This window comes from Lepisosteus oculatus, chromosome 5, assembly GCF_040954835.1.
Source record: "Lepisosteus oculatus isolate fLepOcu1 chromosome 5, fLepOcu1.hap2, whole genome shotgun sequence".
Classification (NCBI taxonomy): Eukaryota; Metazoa; Chordata; class Actinopteri; order Semionotiformes; family Lepisosteidae; genus Lepisosteus; species Lepisosteus oculatus.
Window position 1 is genome coordinate 47,314,693 of NC_090700.1, and position 17,111 is coordinate 47,331,803.

The window sequence follows — 17,111 nt, forward strand, 5'->3', positions numbered from 1 at the left end:
GCTGTCAGACAGCTGTCAGTGTCGGGGTTCTGAAGGCTCGTCTCTGGGGTGTGGGAGGGGTGGTCACACACTCTGATTCCTGACAGCACACTGGTGGTTCTCTCTCCACCACCTCACTCGGAGGTGACGGACGGATTTCTCTTTTTTATACTACCACGGCCTTCAGAAACAGCCATAACGGAATTAAGCTCCAATTGGTCTCACCCCTGTTGCGCCTTCTGTAGACCATAACCTTCAGGAGTTGCAGGACAGATGATAACAAGATGCAGATAAATCACTCATTTTGGCTGCAATATTAAAGATGCATGTTGTACTTGGTCATGGCTAGCCACAAAACATAAAATAAGCAAAATAAGCTAAGAAAAAACCCCCGGAATTCTCCAGAACAGGGTCTGGTGGGTGTATTTTTCCTATCCGGTCAGCAGGCTGTTCCCACCTCCGTCTTCAGCCAATCAGCTGCCAGCTCCCCCCCTCCCGCCTCTCCCACACTGGCCTTTCCTCATCCCTCCTGCTGCAGGTTCCAAACGCGGCCCGGTCTCAGGGGAGAAAGCGGCTTCCACTCCCTCCCCAGCTCCCACACTTCTCCACTCTCCCAGGAGAGCTTTACTGGCACAACATGGGCTGCCATAGCCGTCACGATTAGCAAAGATTTACAAATACCCGGGACGGTGACATCACATTATTTGAGAACACACTCTGTTCCTCAGGCTGTGCCAGGACATCACATGCCAGGCTGCAGCTCAATGGAGTTTCCTCGCCCCTCCTCTTGTAGGATTGACAGCTGTTCTGATTCTGGCGGGTGTGGGAATTTACCTGACTTCGTATTTTGGGGCAGAATGTTTGTCTCCTCCCTGAGTACGTCTTGCACTGTAGCAGAAGGCGCAGCAGCTTTCTCTCCTATTGGCTCCAGCTTGTGTCTCTTCTCTGTCATTCAGCCTCGCCCTCATCTCCTCACTCACACCTTCCTCCCTCTTCCCTCTCCCTGCAGTGCCTGGACATCTGGACCGGAATGTGCATCTCTTTCTCCACCTGTCCTTCCCTCCCTCCCTGCCCCTCTCTCTCCATTGTGCCGCTCTGCCAGCGTCACCGTCCTGGCACGAGCACAACGTCCCTCCTCTGCTGCTCGGGAGTTTCATGCAAAATATTGAATTTCCTTGGGTATTTTTTGTCAATGAGAAGACAACGTGGAAATACAGTTCGTACAGAATCCCTTACCCCCCTTACCTCACCCCAAGCCGTAGTGCACACTGTATATGATGAAGTCAAACACAAAACAAGCACTGCCTTTGATCTTTAACTGCCTGCACGACAACCATCGGCCAGGGGACGGTGCGTCAGGAGAAGCTCAGAAGCCAGCGGATGCTGTGCGGACTGCCTCTCCCCATTATCTAAATTACATGCCACCCAACCATCGTCAATACAAGGCAGAGACAGATGAGAATGCTGGTCATGTGGTGTCAGTCCATGCTGATCACGCGCTATTTACATACTGTGAGCAGGGTATTAGAGGCGAAAAAAAAGCTGTTAAGAGCCGGATTACCTTGATGACAGTTGTGAAAAACAGGCTTTAAAAAAGAACAAGAAAGGAGAGAATCCAATCTGGACGAGATTACAAATTACAGAAAAGGGAATTAAACTGGTGCTGATAAACAGCCAAAGGCACTGCAGTCTCTTCTACTGACATTTCTCCCAGAGCAATGAAGGATTATTTCCAGCAGGCACAGTGATGAATCATTCTTTTGTTTAACCACCGCTTGGTTACCTTCAATTGTTAAAGCGAGCCCGCTGAGAAGCCGCAGGTAACTTGGTACTTTATTTCTACATAATCAGACAGTCCTCAGTTTTACTGATTATGATTACTCCTGCTACTGTTCATAATAAATTGTCCAAAGCTGCTTCATTAAACCATTTTAAGTGTAACAGTGCACCATTTCCACTAGAACGAGAACAGAGATTTCTCATTAAAGTGTAAGTTTCATTCAGCTCTCTGATTTTACTGCTGCATTTGAGAGTCCAGAAGTGCTTGTTTACACGGCACGCAATCTCTCCCCACTGACAGGACTGCTGCTGATGTTTTATATCATGAATGAAAAGGCAGGCCCAAGACTACAGGGCCAGCCACTGACGCGCACTGTGCAAATATGATTGCTCCTCTCCGAAGTAATTGAAGTGTGTAGAAAGCAGAGGCCGATGGCCATCTGGTCATGCACAGCACATCAATTCTCTTATGACATTACACTGCTAATAAACACCATACACTACAGCGAGGAGTTAATGGACTGCCACTGTATATTGCCCCCTTTTCTTTGATTCACAAGCCAAGACAAATAAAGTCAGCCTCCTGCTTTTTTGTAGGTGGGAAATACGGACTGGATTTCAGCACATGGTGTGCAGGGCCAGGCGACCAATTGAAAAGAGGACTTTGTGAACGCTCTGGGGGTATTTAACAGGAGTAAATAACGCCTCATGGGCTTATAAAACATCTGTAAGCTGTAAAGTAAACTGCCCGTGACAAACGCAAAAGGGGGCAATATTTCCATCACCTGCCTGCGTAGCAGGACTCTGGGCGATGTCACGTGAGCTACTGAAACGAGAAAAAAATAAAACTTCCCGATGACAGCAGTTCACATCCATCAGCTTTAGGGGAAAGAGGAACGTAGTGTTGCAGCAGTGAGCAGTGATTTAGGTACCTGCATCTTAGCTTCGTGTACCAACTATTTATGGCATCGTAGAATTTCTAAACAGGATCTGGGAAACAAAATGGAAGACAGGAACCCCTCTCAACAGCTCTCATTGTCAACAAGTAATCCCTTTAATGATATCATACGAAAGGCCGACAGCTGTTGCTCCTTAATTAACACCGATGCCGCAGGTAAACAAATATACAAATAACTGCTGGGTCAGTTTAACGAGGCGAGCTCTGGAACCCGGATCTCTGGGAGAAAATAAAATATTGAACAGGAAGGGATCTATAGACACTGACCGCGTGCTGCTGGCTCAGGAGAAGTTCAGTCTCATATTTCTCCAGCCTTGGTAATGAAACTGGCCCCCGACACCTTGCTCGATGACAAGTACGCTCCATTATTGATAGAGAGGCTGTTTTTGCCTCCTCGGTGAGGAGTTCAATTAGTCCACTTGGGGGCTACATGCATAACTCTGGGTTCGGGGGTGCGGGTGGTCAATACTGACTGATTAAACCAATCAAAATGTGGACTCCCTGGGGGGCCCCAGGAGCTCAGGGAGCTGAGTAATCAAGGCAGGATTAGCACCTGCGCAGCTCAGCTCAATACGCAGCGGGCTGGAAAGTGGTTTCTGTCAGATTTGATGTCAAAATCCTCACTCATATTAACGGCTCACCTCAAAGACTTAAGCCTTGAACTTGCAGCCTCATCAGACCTCTATTCTCGGCGCTCAGAGAGTTTCGCTACCCGGGGCCGAGCTGGCGTTTTCTCAAGCTCTCAGCCCGACAGAGAGCTGCAGAAAAACCTCTCCGGGCTCCGAGAGCATGGATTTCACACCACCGCTACACGCCTGTGCTTTCGGCTAACTCGGCTCCCAGGGGGAAACAACACAATCTACAGAGAGCTCTCTGCCTTCCCCGTGCCCCCGTCTGGCCCAGACATTTCTAATGAACACCAAAAAAAAAAAAGAGCAGCCCAGCTGGGCCAAAAAAAAAAAGTGAAATCAGAATTTCCGTTTGGCTTTGATGTGGGTCAAAACCTGCCCTCCCACATCTGTTGGCGCTCACCACAGAGATGAAAAAACTATGTTAATAAAGAAAAATGCCCACCCCTCCCTGACTCTCTGCTACAAGAGAAACCCCTGACTGGCCCTCGTCCCCGCCGAGGCCCACAGCGGGCACCGTGCCCCTCACCTTGCACCACGAGCCGGCCCTGGGCAGTCCTGCGCACCCGTGTCCCAGGCTTGTTGGCGGCGCACACGTAAACTCCGGAGTGCTGCACCCTCAGGTCCGAGATCATCAGATTCCCCGTGCCCAGCACCTGGATGCCCTCCACGCCGATCGGACGCCCGTCTGCGTCGGGCACAAGAACACGGGAAGGGTTAGAAACGCCGCAAAGCGGAACTACAGGGACCCCAGGCCTCTGAGCTCAGTGACCACCCCCCTCCCTCAGGCCAGGCTGCAACAGATGCTTGGCGGTGACTCTGTCTCTCTCCAGGGGATAGAAGCTCAGTTATTTATCACCAAGTTATTTTTTTTTTTAATCTAAGTATTTTATGACTAAACATTTGCAGGCAAGTAAAAAAAAAGGGGGGAACACAATCAGATCAAAGCAGCGATATCATAAAATACTGCACGTAGTATAAACGACAAAGGACACACTGGAATGAGCCAGGCAGCGGAAGAGACAGAGCATCCTACCCTGAGTGTCATGTAGTTGTCAGCTGTGCAGGTATACAGCACGTCTGTGTGTGTCACTACATCAAAATCCAATCAGTAGGGGGTGAGATTAAAGGACTGCAGGCTGCGTCTGTCACACCTCTCTTTACACGACACGCACAGATCTTTCAAGGGAAAAACGGGATTTCCGTGCCGTAAATCGCAATACATATAGAAACCTCACCTCTGAAAAAGACATTTGCAAGGCATAAAAAGCGGATTGCTGTGGCACGGCTGCCGGTGTGTGACAATGGAAGAGAGTTTCTCCCAGTCGAGCAGTCTGATAAAAAACGCCACCAGCTGCTCCTTGAGTGGGTGAGAAGATTTCTGTTGCCATGGTTTCAATGCGCCGGGGTGTGTGTCCCTGTGTGTGCGTGTAAAGAGGGGGGTGTTGTACACATGAACACAGCATTACAGATGTCACATGTAGCCCCCTCCCCCGTACCCCCCCAGTCCTCGTCCCCAACAACCCCAGGATCAGCCACGGCAGAGCTCTTGTGCTTCGTGTATTTCACACAAGCCTCCATTTCACACGTTCTAAGGAGCGAATTCTGTTTTACCCGCGGTCCCTTCCGCTCCCACCCCTTCTCGTTGGCTTCCCTTTCCGAATTTATGGGGAAAGACGCATTTGCATTTTAAAAGATCCTGACATGACAGCGGGAATTTTTTACTCGTCCGGGCGCTCCATCATTTAGCAGACATCTGCCATCTACATTACTCAAACTGAGAGGTGCTAAAGACCTGAGCGCTGAAATGGATGGTCTGTGTAACATACACACTGCATGGCTGACTGCCACAGCAAAGCAATCTCATTCAGGCAGCGAGGGGGACCATATGGCCGGCCTGTGTGAAATGGAAAACCCAGTTGAGTGGATTTCCACAAGCACATGTGCAGGTCTTGCACAAAATGAAATTGAAGACATTCAAAACTGTAATGACATAGTGTATTATGCATATTTCATAAAAATACAAGAGCAAAGTGCTTCGATTTATTATTTTTAATGGATTCAGTTTGCTGCTTATTTAAGTCGATGGCTCGTTTGGAATCGGAAGAGCTGTTGAATCCAGAAAGTCTGTGGGATTCTCTGTGATGGTGGAGCTCATCTCATTCCCTGCTACAGTCCAAGCTGTTGTTATTCATCTCTAAAAATTACAGGTGGCTTAAGACCCGAGAGGGGATAAAATGGTCCACTTAAGCAATTAAGTCATCCAATTATGCAATTAAGAACTCTAAACACAATGGATGTCAAGCAGGATTACAGTCCACTCGTATTCAACTTGACGAATGGTTGAATATGTCAGTGAATGACAGTGCCAGGCATCCACAGATGCCAACATATACTACCGTGGTTTATTATTAAAGCCATTTGGATCAACACACAGACAGCAATTTGCTATGCAAACCATAAGGCAGACTCCCGCTACAGCTTGTGATTGGCATGACTGACAAGCCAAGTGAATAATGACCTACAGTAGGACACAAGCGCAGCACAGGGGGGAAACAGATTCTCCCAGCCAGTGTCAACCGGTTTTCATTTATCTGCTGCTACTGAAGGCAAAACCAATGTGTGGTTGAAGTGCTCAGCTTTCAATGGTCTTCACTGTGTGGCTTTAGGACAAGTCAACTTGACAAGTGAACTTGAGAGAGCTGCTCATTACGCAACCTTCAGCAACAGAGCCAATTAAGAAATCAAGGTAAAAAAAATTAGAAACAATTAAACAATTAAAGTACAATCGAGGAATTAATGGTCAATTAAGTGATTAATGTGCTGGTTGGTTTAAAGTCTTAGACAAGATCTTCGTCTAGCCAGTGGTGTACTGTACTGTATGTCCTGATGAAGACTTGAGAATGATGAAACACTGGTTCTAACATACATGTATAAATTATTTTCTGATCAGATTAAGTGTGTTCCCAACTGACTTTGTCGTCTTTACTGATTTTTTACTTGAAAGCACCATAACAATTTGAGTGTGGGTTTTTTTTTTCCTCTTTCCATTGGTTTAGAGTCTTGCCACAGTATAGCACTAGAAGAGGCAAGGTTCCTGACCCCTGGCACAGGGAATGCCATTTTACTATCTGAAAGCTGGACAAGAACCCTTCAAACATCAGGGAGGAGAGACGGGCTGCCAAGGATCAGCTGGACACTGAACCTCTATAGTTCACGTGGATCCCTGCAACTCAGGCAATAATGGAATTACAGAGAAAGAGGGAAGACGACAAAGATGTAGCAGCATTGATGAATAAAAAGGAGGAAAACTTTCCCATTAGAGAAAGACTAATGTTTATCCATCAGATTCATTATGTAGCCTACCCTAGGCTCTTCCCTGGTAATCTAATACTCACAGAAGCCATCATGTTAGCATTTAATTTTGGCAGCAGCATTCAAAGCAAATAGAAAGAATATCTTATTAGCGAGGACGTGAAGCCGGGAGGGGGGGTGAGGAATAAGTTACCGTTTGTACAACAAATTCAATAGAATAATGGGTTTTGAAAGAGACGCTAAATTATTGAAGAGTGGGTTTTGAACATTATCAGAAGCGCACTGAGAAGGGGGATCATAGCATAACAATCTTCTGACTGTCCTTGCAGTGGAGTGTTCCTCCGGCACTTGGGAGACAGGGGGTCTGTGTGTTTCACAGCTGACTGTGAAAGAGCAGAATCGCAGTGTGACAGTAGTAATATGCATTACCCTCCATATATTACTACTGTCACACAGTGAGTCTGCTCTATTCCACTATTCCACTTTTCCATTGTCATAAGCAGGACTTTCTAATCCATTGCAGCATAGTAATTTTGGCAGAATTACCTCCTTTTAGTCCATAATGAATTAGATGCTTAATTAAGAGGCCTCTCTGCAGGTGAATGGACTGAAACAGTGTTCCTAAGTCCTCACCAGTCCTTGTAGGCCTATCCAATCTTCTGGTTTTTATCCTGTGTTGGCTCTTAATTAGTTAACGGGACTCATTATTCACTTTACTGGAGCAGTCTTGCACTCTCCCTCCGACTGAAGCAGGTCAGGAAGTGAAAGGAACTGGCCGAAGCAGCTGAACTGAGGAGCCCCGTGTCCAGACCAGAGAGACGCCGGCTTGCCAGCTGGGCTTTTGACTGGCCCTTTGCTATGGGTGGCAAACACTGCCGCTACACCCATCTACTTCACGGCCTTCTTACCCAGCAGGCTCTGTCTCAGCTCCATTAAGCTGGCCTTTGGCCCATGAGCTCAATTCCCAATAGTGACGACTGAAGCGAGCCATCTAAGCTGGGGCCATCTAAATCGAAATGTTTGGTGGAAATAGGAAGCAAAGAACTGGTGAAAAAGCCATAGCAAGACTTTTGTTTTTATTGGTTGATGTTAATATTTTTATCTTGCTGGCAGAGTTTGATGTTGTACATCATAAAGAGAACAAGTGAATAAACAGGACCTTCCCCTTCGGGCATTCTGTATTGAAACAGGAGCACCAAAAGCGAAGCCACTTGGAGGGCTCCTTGCCCTAGCCACCTACACTACAGTTGAATCTAGAGGACACAGAGCAATAGCCTGTTGGTGTCAGCGTCTCAAAACAAAAGAGCACCGCCATGCCGCCCGAGCCAGCCCATGACATCCTTCCACTGCTGTGTATCTCACCCAGCCTGCTCCAGGAGACGATTGGGCGTGGGTATCCCGTGGCAACGCATTCCAATATGGCAGTCTGGTGAACCGTGAGGGTGAGATTCTCCGGGCCAACCAGAATCGCGGGCTCCTTATAAACAGACGACTGAGAGCCTGCGAGGCAAGGGGGAAGAGAGAGAGAGAGAGAGACAGAAGGAGGATTCCAATTTAAATCTCTCGCCCCTGTTCATTTCTTATCTGTCACTACATTAGAAAATGTTCATGCAGGAGAGTCACAGCACAGTTTTCCCCGGTATCCGTGAACATGATTCATGTTTCGTCATACTGACCGAAGTGACAGGTGGGGCAGGAGATGGGTAATGATTCCTAGTGAGGGCGAGGGGTTCACCAGTCCGTGTGCCAGCGGTGACGGAGCCTATACGCACCTGACACAGTGAGGCTCGCCCCCGCGCTGCGCTTCACGCCCGCGGTGTTCTCCGCGACGCAGCGGAAGATGCCGCTGTCCTCGGGCCGGATCCCTGTGATCTGCAGCACGCCTGTGGGCAGGAGGGTGTACCTGAGGACCAGGAGAGAGACGGCATTACTGGGTCGCACCGCTGCGATAAGTCTGTCTGCAAGACTTATTACACGGCTATATATGTGTTTCATGCTTTAGTGGTGAGTCGGTTTGTGAACAAGCAGTAGCGATTACGGTCTGGTTGGGCCGTTCACTCACACCGCCCGAGCCAGGCCCAACCAGACCGTAATCGCTACTGCTTGTTCACAAACCGACTCACCACTAAAGCATGGAACACATAAATAGCCATGTAATAAGTCTTGCAGACAGACTGCTAAGACAGATCAATAGATAAGACTACAATTCATAAATGATCAGACAGGTAACATGAGGCACAATTGGCGCTGAGCAGTCTTTTCTTCAGGCGTGTGAGATAGAAGTGCTGGCGAAAAGGTGTGTGGCAGTGAATGAGTGGATGAAGAAAGGAGGTAATCTGGACAGCAGGGCAGCCCTCCCTACAGGCTGGGAGATGCCATCCATTAGCTGTGAAAAAGTGCAGTGGGGATCACTGCAAGGGCACTGAAGCTCCTCTCTTTAATTATTCACCCAGGTTTGCTACCAGGAATCAAAGAGCTTTGGATTGTGGGACCTCAAACACAGTCATTTTGTATTCATCTTAATAAAAAAGCCCTATAGAACTCGACTGGGCAGTTCCTAATTCAATCGGAAGGCCTCAAGGTGGAAGCTTACATAATGCTTGTCTACAAAGGTAATGCATAGCTTGAGCTTCTCAGTCATTAAAAAAGTGTTAAAAGAAAAACAGCTGACAACACTTGCCGTTTCAATCCCATGATCACAGCTGTGTCGAAAACAGCTGGCTTGTAACACGTCTGCTAACTCAGCCTTTCCCAGAGAGGGGATTCAAAGGCAGTACCTCTCATCCTCGGTGTCCACAGGCGCTCCGTTCTTTTCCCAGCTGATGAGAGGCTCTGGCAGGCCATGAATCTGGCACTGGAAGCGCCCCACACCCCCCTGCTCCACCAGCACGGACTGGGGCTGCACGTGGAACTCTGCCATGGCTGCGGAAAAGAAACAAGACAGCTCCTGGTCAGACACGGCGGCAGCCCACAGCTCCTCTCCACACCACAGCACCCTGCTGAGCCTCTGCCCTGCCTCCTACTGGCTGGAAGGAGAAACAGAGGAGCATCAGAAGAAAGGCTTGGGGGTGCTCTGGGAAGCTTTATGTCCCTGATAAACTTGAAATAACAACGTCTTGGCTAGACCACCCGAAGTAGCTGAACAAAACTCTTCTGTTTCCTCACAGTTCGTAAACATAATTCAAGTGCTATTCATTCCACTGCTGCCATTTGCTTTTAATTTTGGAGGAAAAGGACTGAGAATCCGCCTTCAATATCTCTCATTGATCGCTAATCTCACTGCTTAGCTGTGGAAAATGGGCAAGGCAGGCCAAACACACATGACAAATGAGCAATACTGCATAATCACCACAGGGCTGGGTTTTTATCACCTGTCTGCAAGGTTGCAATAAATCAGACACAGAATAATTGTCTCCACATCCTATTCTGTTTTGTGCATTTAAATGCACTTGAACACGAACGTCTTAAGAGTTGGAGAGAGACACTTCTTTTATTGAAGGCTCCCTTGTCCTTGGCGCAGTGACACTGAGCGCGCAGTTTCTACCAGCACCTCTGATCGCAAGGATGAGATGACCTTGTCAGGTTGCCTTTACCGCCCTCTCTAAGAGGCAGAAGCTGCTTTTAAAAGCCAATGGGATTGCCCCCCCTGCCAAGCACAAGACCTGTCTTCCTACCAACCCATTCCGCGGGAAACAAACTCAAGCGGACTGGCCTCTGCGCTAGCTGTTAAATTTCCTACAGCTGGAGAGGACGAAACGGAGCGAGAGGCTCTAACCTGTGAGGTGAGGAATGTTCTCCAAGGCAAGGCCCTAGTGGCCAGTACACGCTAGGGTTCTGGTGGGACTAGGGTGACAGGTCCACAGTCTTTCTGACTGCATTATTGATGGCCAAATAAATACAAGCGTTTCTGGCTATGACCATAAAGGGTTACAAAAATGCCACTTCATTCCCAGTCAATTGGACTGATGGAGAGATGAGTGTGAAATTTAGCTGCCAGCACCTATCTAAAGCCTATCTCCCTGCCCAGAACTCCAGTGTGGCTACCATTTGCTGTCACATGTCATTGAGCAATATTCCAGAAAGTAGTGATACATAAATATAAACCAGGCATTAATCAAAGAATAGTATTAAGTATAAAATATCCAATATCTTTATTAATCCCCCTTATTTCTTTTTCCTAAGGGCAGCAATGGATCTCATCAGCTAAGGATCATAACGAGGGGCATCCTGCACTAACTCAAATTAGTGAGAAGTTTGGCATTTTGCAGCTCTCACTGAGTCTTTGAGATGAGTGCACTTATTTAAATATCACCCCTAATTAACTTGGACTAGGCAAGGCTAATCTCAGCTCTATTAGCATAACAAGAGGGATAAACTAACTCTGCTGTGTAGCACCCGGCAATTTGTTTCCATGCACAGATTTGTTCACGATAAGCTGGGTCTGCTGTTGTACAGAACAGACATAAGAAGCATGAAGTCAGTGCAGCTACACAATCTCCACCTGTTTTCTAAGAGGGTGTTATGAAAGCATCTATATTTCTACAGACTCAATCTTACAATATGGAAGAAAGACTTAAATCATTTAATTGTACTGGCAAAACACAGAGGAGCTCAAATCCGGAACAATGACATTTGATTGGTCAAGCGGAGTGGTATAGAAAGAGAGGAAAAATATCAGTGAGTCGACTCTGTTTGGTAGTGTTAATTAAACCCATCGGCACTGTGGTAAAATGGTTAGCATTGCTGCCTCACAGCACTGGGGCCCTGGGCCAATTCCAGACCTGGAGTGCTGTCTGCGTGGAGTTTGCATGTTCCCCACATGGTTACTTGGGTTCTCTTTGGGTGCTCCTGTTTCCTCCCGCAGTACACGCTAGTAGGATAATTGGCTTTTGAGAAAATCGGCCCTAGGTGTGAGTGTTTGTCTGTGACTGTGCGTAGACTGTAATGCTTCACTATAGGCTCTAGTTCCTCCATGACCCTATCTGCTTCTTTCTAACTGAAAGAAGCAGTCAGAAAATGGATGGATTTAAGCCCATCTTACTAAAAGGGAGGTTTTGGTGAAAAATGCAGAGTGATCTGACATGGTTTGGCAGAACGTTTCAATACATATGTACAGTTCTTTGATTAAACTTTAAACAACCTGATTTAAAATTCCTAGAGCTAGGCAAAGTGCACTTGAGGTATAAGAAAATAATCAGTGCGGACAATGTCATAATCAGGAAGTATTGCACTTCAAAAGAATGTGACCGGCATGAGAGGAACTGCTCCTTCATTCTGAGCTGCTTCCTGCTGTACCAGAAACAATGAAAAAAGCTCGAGAGACACACATCAATATTTCTCTGTTACTGCCTTTTCCAGAGAGGAAATAAACATCTCTACGTGCATTTGTAACATCCTGATCCTTGCTACACACACTTGGAATATGGATTTTTATGATTTTTTAGTCAAACCTCAGTTTCCTCGTGGTGTTAATCAGTCAATTATTACTAACTGACAGCCTGCCCGAATTTTCCCTCTCAGACAATTAGCGGCAGCACCTCTGTGATGCACACTTTAGGAAGCGAGATAATCTGGCAATTTCAAATCTCGCAGCCCTAATTGGTGAGAGCGTGCTGAAAATAATTGATAGGCTGAAGGAGGGGAAAGGACACAGCAAAATCCCTGGACACAACAGCTCCTCGCTCGGTGGGCCAGCTGCTGCCGAGTCTGATCTGATATCAGGCCTTTTGGTGTGACCTTTGCAAAGTCTACGAACGATGCAAAAACCTCAGCAGGAAGGGTCCCTAACCCCCAACCTCCGCAGGAAGCCTTTAGGAAGGCTACATGAACGATAACCACTCATTACAGAAGAGCAAGCAGATGTTCTTATCCATGAGTCCATCTATTTTCTGACCGCTCCTTCCAATTAAGGGGCATGAGGGGGCTGGAGCCTATCCTGGCAAGCAACAGGTGCAAAATGGGATGGGATGCCATACATCCTGGATGGGACAACAGTCCAGTGCAAGGCACTCACAAACACAGACACGAACAAGCACAGACTCACACCAAGGCCAGTTTTCTCAGAAAACAATTAACCTACCAGTATGTCTTTGCACTGCTGGGGGAAACGCATGTGAACACAGGGCGAACATACAAATTCCATGCATGTAGCACCCCAAGTCCAGAATTAAACCCAGGGCCCCAGCACTATGAGGCAACAATGCTTACCAGTGTACTGTATCGCCCCCAGATGTTCTTAGCTTTGGAGAATTCATAGCTGTATTCTTCACTAATCAGAGTCTTGTGACATTGCATCAATCCTCCTAATTGTCAATTGTCAATGCTCCTAATTGTCAAAGCCATAAAAACTGATCTTGCATATTATTACAATGTGGAATTTGAAATATGTTGTATTTGTCGCACAAATACACGCTAAAGTGTGTTGCTTATTTTGTTCGAACCCACTGACATTTGCGAATGGCAAAAAGAAATAGAATTCCCCGTGTTCAAAAACTGTGTAATATCACGAGCCTGCCAACAGTCCAACAGCAAATATCATACTGATGGGTGTTTCCAGCCTGTGTATTCATGATTCATGGATGCACACTACTGAATGGCTCATGTGTAAAATTCATTTGTGCACACACATATTGTATGCATAGTATGTGTTTTAACAAATCCAGGGATCAAACTGGCTAAGCATTCCAAATAAACATTTCCTTTAAGAACATAATGCCCCTTAAGAAACAAATAGAGGCCCTGGACTTAGTGAGCATGAAATGAATTAACCACGCTCCATCCATTAGTGAGTCCCCTTGCCAGACAGTGGACTAAGATGCTCTGGCGGCTGGGGTTTTCATTCGCCAGCCCACACGGCAATTTCAGGGCAATATTATTCTCTCGTCCACGCAGAACAACATTTACTGCCTCTTTATTTCAGTTCGGCCACACTCCTCAAAGCCCTCAAGGCACAGTGGAAAAAAAACAAACCTCTGGCCAAGGAGATGTCCGCCCATTCGTTTCCTTTCTTTATTCATCCGTTTAGACGTTAATGCATTCCTCGAGCCGGCCGTGATGCAAAGTGTGTCAATTTCAATAAGAACAATAACCATGCAGGGCTCGTATCAGTGTGTCACTGGGGCAAAACAGCCACAGGATTGTCTGCTCTGGGAAAGAACCCACTCTTGAAGGCTGTGGCCCAGTGTTTTGTGATACAGTGGCCCCTGTGAAGCCTGAGCTAGACCGTTGGCAGAAAAGGTTCCCAGAGAAGGCTGTGGAGACGTGAGAGCAGGTAATTACTGCAGCCCCACCTGAGGTATTACCCTCCACTGATGGGTAGGAGTAAAGTAACTTCTGCAGCTCTTCTTGCTGTAAAGACTCCCTGGTGCTTTCAGTCACATCAGTGGAACAATTACAAGATGAAGAAACAAACAGGAAGTGGCTCAGGGCAGTCTTAATGCCACACTGTCAGCACATGATTCATCAAGTCTGCATGCAGCAAGCCAGTACTTGGAGCAGGGGAAAGTAAAAGCATGAGGTGATGGTGATGTGGCACCCCCACTTAATCTTGCCTCTGTCCCGGACAATCAACCTACATCTGTTTCTCGACACAACCCGCCCCAGACCCCTCCATCACTCATCTCTCTCGCAATCAGGGCGGCCCAGATGGGCCATGGCCATTAACATTCATGCATTAAACATGGACAGCATTAACCAGCTCGCGCCTGCAGTACAGAGACACTGTGCCCTGCAGCCACAGTGCCAGAAGACTGACACACACAGGGTAAAATGCCCATTATCGGGGAGTTAACAACATTAGTGTTTTACTCTTGAGTCCCAGCAGATTTCTTATGACTCCTATTAATTATACAATACTACTATGACGAATCTGAAACATTTAATAAACAGTTAGCTGTAGCCGTGCAGCCTTATCATGCAGAAACTTTTTTTAAATGTTTTTTCGGATGATAAAATGAGGGGAAAGGAGATGCTAGACACGAGAAGGTTATAAGCTGTCTGCTCCCAGATAAGATTTGCTGGTTTACTGACACAGCCAGATCCTTCACGAGATCTGTGTCCTGCAGGACAGGAAACGTTTTGACAGAAAGAGGAGATGGAGGCAACAGGTTTTAAAACGCCAGAAAACTCAGGTTCCTTCTGATCTTAACATACTTTTTGCCCTATGGTCCCCATAAGGGAAGCCTGCTGAAACCAGTGCACTGAAGCTCTGTTCTCCTTGCCAAGCAAGAACTATCCTCCCTCTCTTTCTTGTAATGTTATCACTTTATTTCCCCATTAATTTTGACATCATCCACCACATACATCCTAGCAGGAGTTAGGGCCCAGCTAATGGGCACCATGAATAATGGACGCCAAAGACATAAATAATGCAAAAATGATGCTACTTCAGCACCAAGAGTCACCCTTCAATGGCCTTTAAATAGCTACACTGCAATACAATTTGCAGTAAAGAGATCCAAATATGTGTTTTTTATGCAGATGTAGCTTTTTGGTGGTGGTTTTCAATGATTAAATCCTAGGAAAGGGCACATATTGATCTCATTAAAGCTTCCTGTTCTTTGTCTGGAGTTGATACAGGAAAGATTCTCTTGCCCGTTTGATGCATGAGGTCATATAAGAAAAAAGAAAAGAAGAAACAATGGAGGCATTATGCTGCCCCTATTAGAGACGATATTCCTCTTGTGTTACAGGCCACTGAAGCTGCTCTGAAGACATCCTGCTCTGAGTGCCTCCCAGAGACTAAAGTAAGGAAGGCAGACAAAACCAGGTAAAGGTTTTGGGAAGGCTAGCCCAGGCAGGGTGAGACAACTGTCCCTGTACACAACACCACTGCACACGAGCACATCACACACTTAAGATCTGCAGCCTGAGCAAAGCTGAAGAGACTGGGGAAGGAGCTCTAGAGGTCTAAATTGTAAAAATACATTTTCTTTTGCATCACCCTTTGACCCTGTAGACGTAAGTACAGTATGTGCAGAGTACTGAAAACTCATAATTACCAAATTACGTGAATTAACAACACTCTTAATTAAAGAAACATCTGTTACTTTCAAATCCATACCCACACCATCCTGGGTGTAGTCCCAGACACACCCCTTTTTATCACAAGTTCATCTGCTTCCAAAAAGAGCAAGTTCATGTGTGGCAGAACAGTTATTGGTCAACCAGATCTGTATCAGAAGGGGCTGCACCTTAATCCTAAAGACTTAATCTTAATCCTAAAGATTTAAAGGCTTAATCCTAATCTGTTGATACAGTTTGGGTTTGGGCCACAGCCAAGGGAGAAAAATAAATGAAAATGGAGAAATTGTTTTCTCAATTTGCAATGTAATTCAGTTAGTCCCTGACGTCAGAGAGCTGAAATGGGCTAACGAGTTAATTGATCATGGAATGCGCGATCTTGCTCACCGCTGCAGACCTCCAGCAGCTGCAGAAGACAGCAGAGCCCGGAACACAGAAGCACCTGAGCCTCTGGAGGAAGCAGGTGGGGGAGCTTCTCTGCTTTACCGCGCAAGGGCCACCAGCTCAGCGGCTTCAAGACCGCTTGACCTGGAACGGCCCGGGGCTTCTCGAGGAACGCTGGCGCCTTGCATCCTTCTGCTCCCCCGCCGGGAGAAGGGCACCACGTACTCACCGGTCGCTCCCTGCATCCCCGCGGTTCTCACGCACCCCTCGCCTTTCAGCTGGCGCCCCACCGCTTACTCATTCCGCGACAGGTTTATCGTCTGAATGCTCGCGTGTTTGCGCGGATGCGCGCGGGACAAAGCGGGAAGGCGCGGCTTGTTTGGGATCATTGCAGTTTAAGCGGCGAGGGAGGGGGGAATCATAAAAAAAAACCACTCCAAGGATGCGAAGGAGCTTTAGTCAACAGGATCCACGCCTAATAATAAAGACAATAAGTGGGAATGCACTTTAAAAGCAACAGGAATAATAAAAGCTCTCCCTCATCCAGATCGTAAATAGCATCTCTGGCCAGGCTTCTATATATCATTGGGTCTGTTCCAGGAAGGATAGCAGGTAATTAATGAACAAACATAAAGACATTAGCTGAAGTGGAGTAGTGATGGGTAGGCATGTCACTCATTAAGCCATCTTCCTGCTATAAACAGCAGTGTGGGGAACAAAAGATGTGTTTCTTTAACACTCAGCTCTGCACTGTCCCAGGCTCCACCAAGATGGACCAATTCACTGCAAACAACAAAGCCCTACAGATATATCTGCACAAAGCTAATTACAAAAGCGCCATTCAGAACCGCCGCTGAAAATTAAGAGATTATTTAAATGACTACTATGAGAAGAGAAGGGAGAGGGGGGTGCATTCCATTTGAAATTAATTAGCACGTTTTTTTTAAGCACTAACAAGCAGCCATGAAGAGGGAGGAACTACTCGATAAAGGCCAACCTTGATTCATTAAATCAACAAAAAAGAAAGAGACTGTTGTTTAATGATG

At 46.7% G+C, this 17,111-nt stretch overlaps 2 protein-coding genes across 4 annotated transcripts in view; one reads left to right on the forward strand and one right to left on the reverse strand.

The window, feature by feature from the left end:
• Positions 1 to 17,111, forward strand: part of strc1 (stereocilin 1) — a 405,552-nt gene that overhangs the window by 130,754 nt on the left and 257,687 nt on the right. The gene's annotated exons all lie outside the window — the stretch shown is intronic.
• igdcc3 (immunoglobulin superfamily, DCC subclass, member 3) overlaps positions 1 to 17,111 on the reverse strand; it is a 75,041-nt gene that overhangs the window by 18,516 nt on the left and 39,414 nt on the right. For all 3 annotated transcript variants that reach the window (XM_006628803.3, XM_015343360.2, XM_069190551.1), the window contains exons 3-6: positions 9,438 to 9,582; positions 8,433 to 8,563; positions 8,023 to 8,160; positions 3,875 to 4,033 (exon numbers count right to left, since the gene is read on the reverse strand). In XM_006628803.3, coding sequence (XP_006628866.2) covers positions 3,875 to 4,033; positions 8,023 to 8,160; positions 8,433 to 8,563; positions 9,438 to 9,582 — 573 coding nt within the window. The remainder of the gene's footprint in view (positions 1 to 3,874; positions 4,034 to 8,022; positions 8,161 to 8,432; positions 8,564 to 9,437; positions 9,583 to 17,111) is intronic.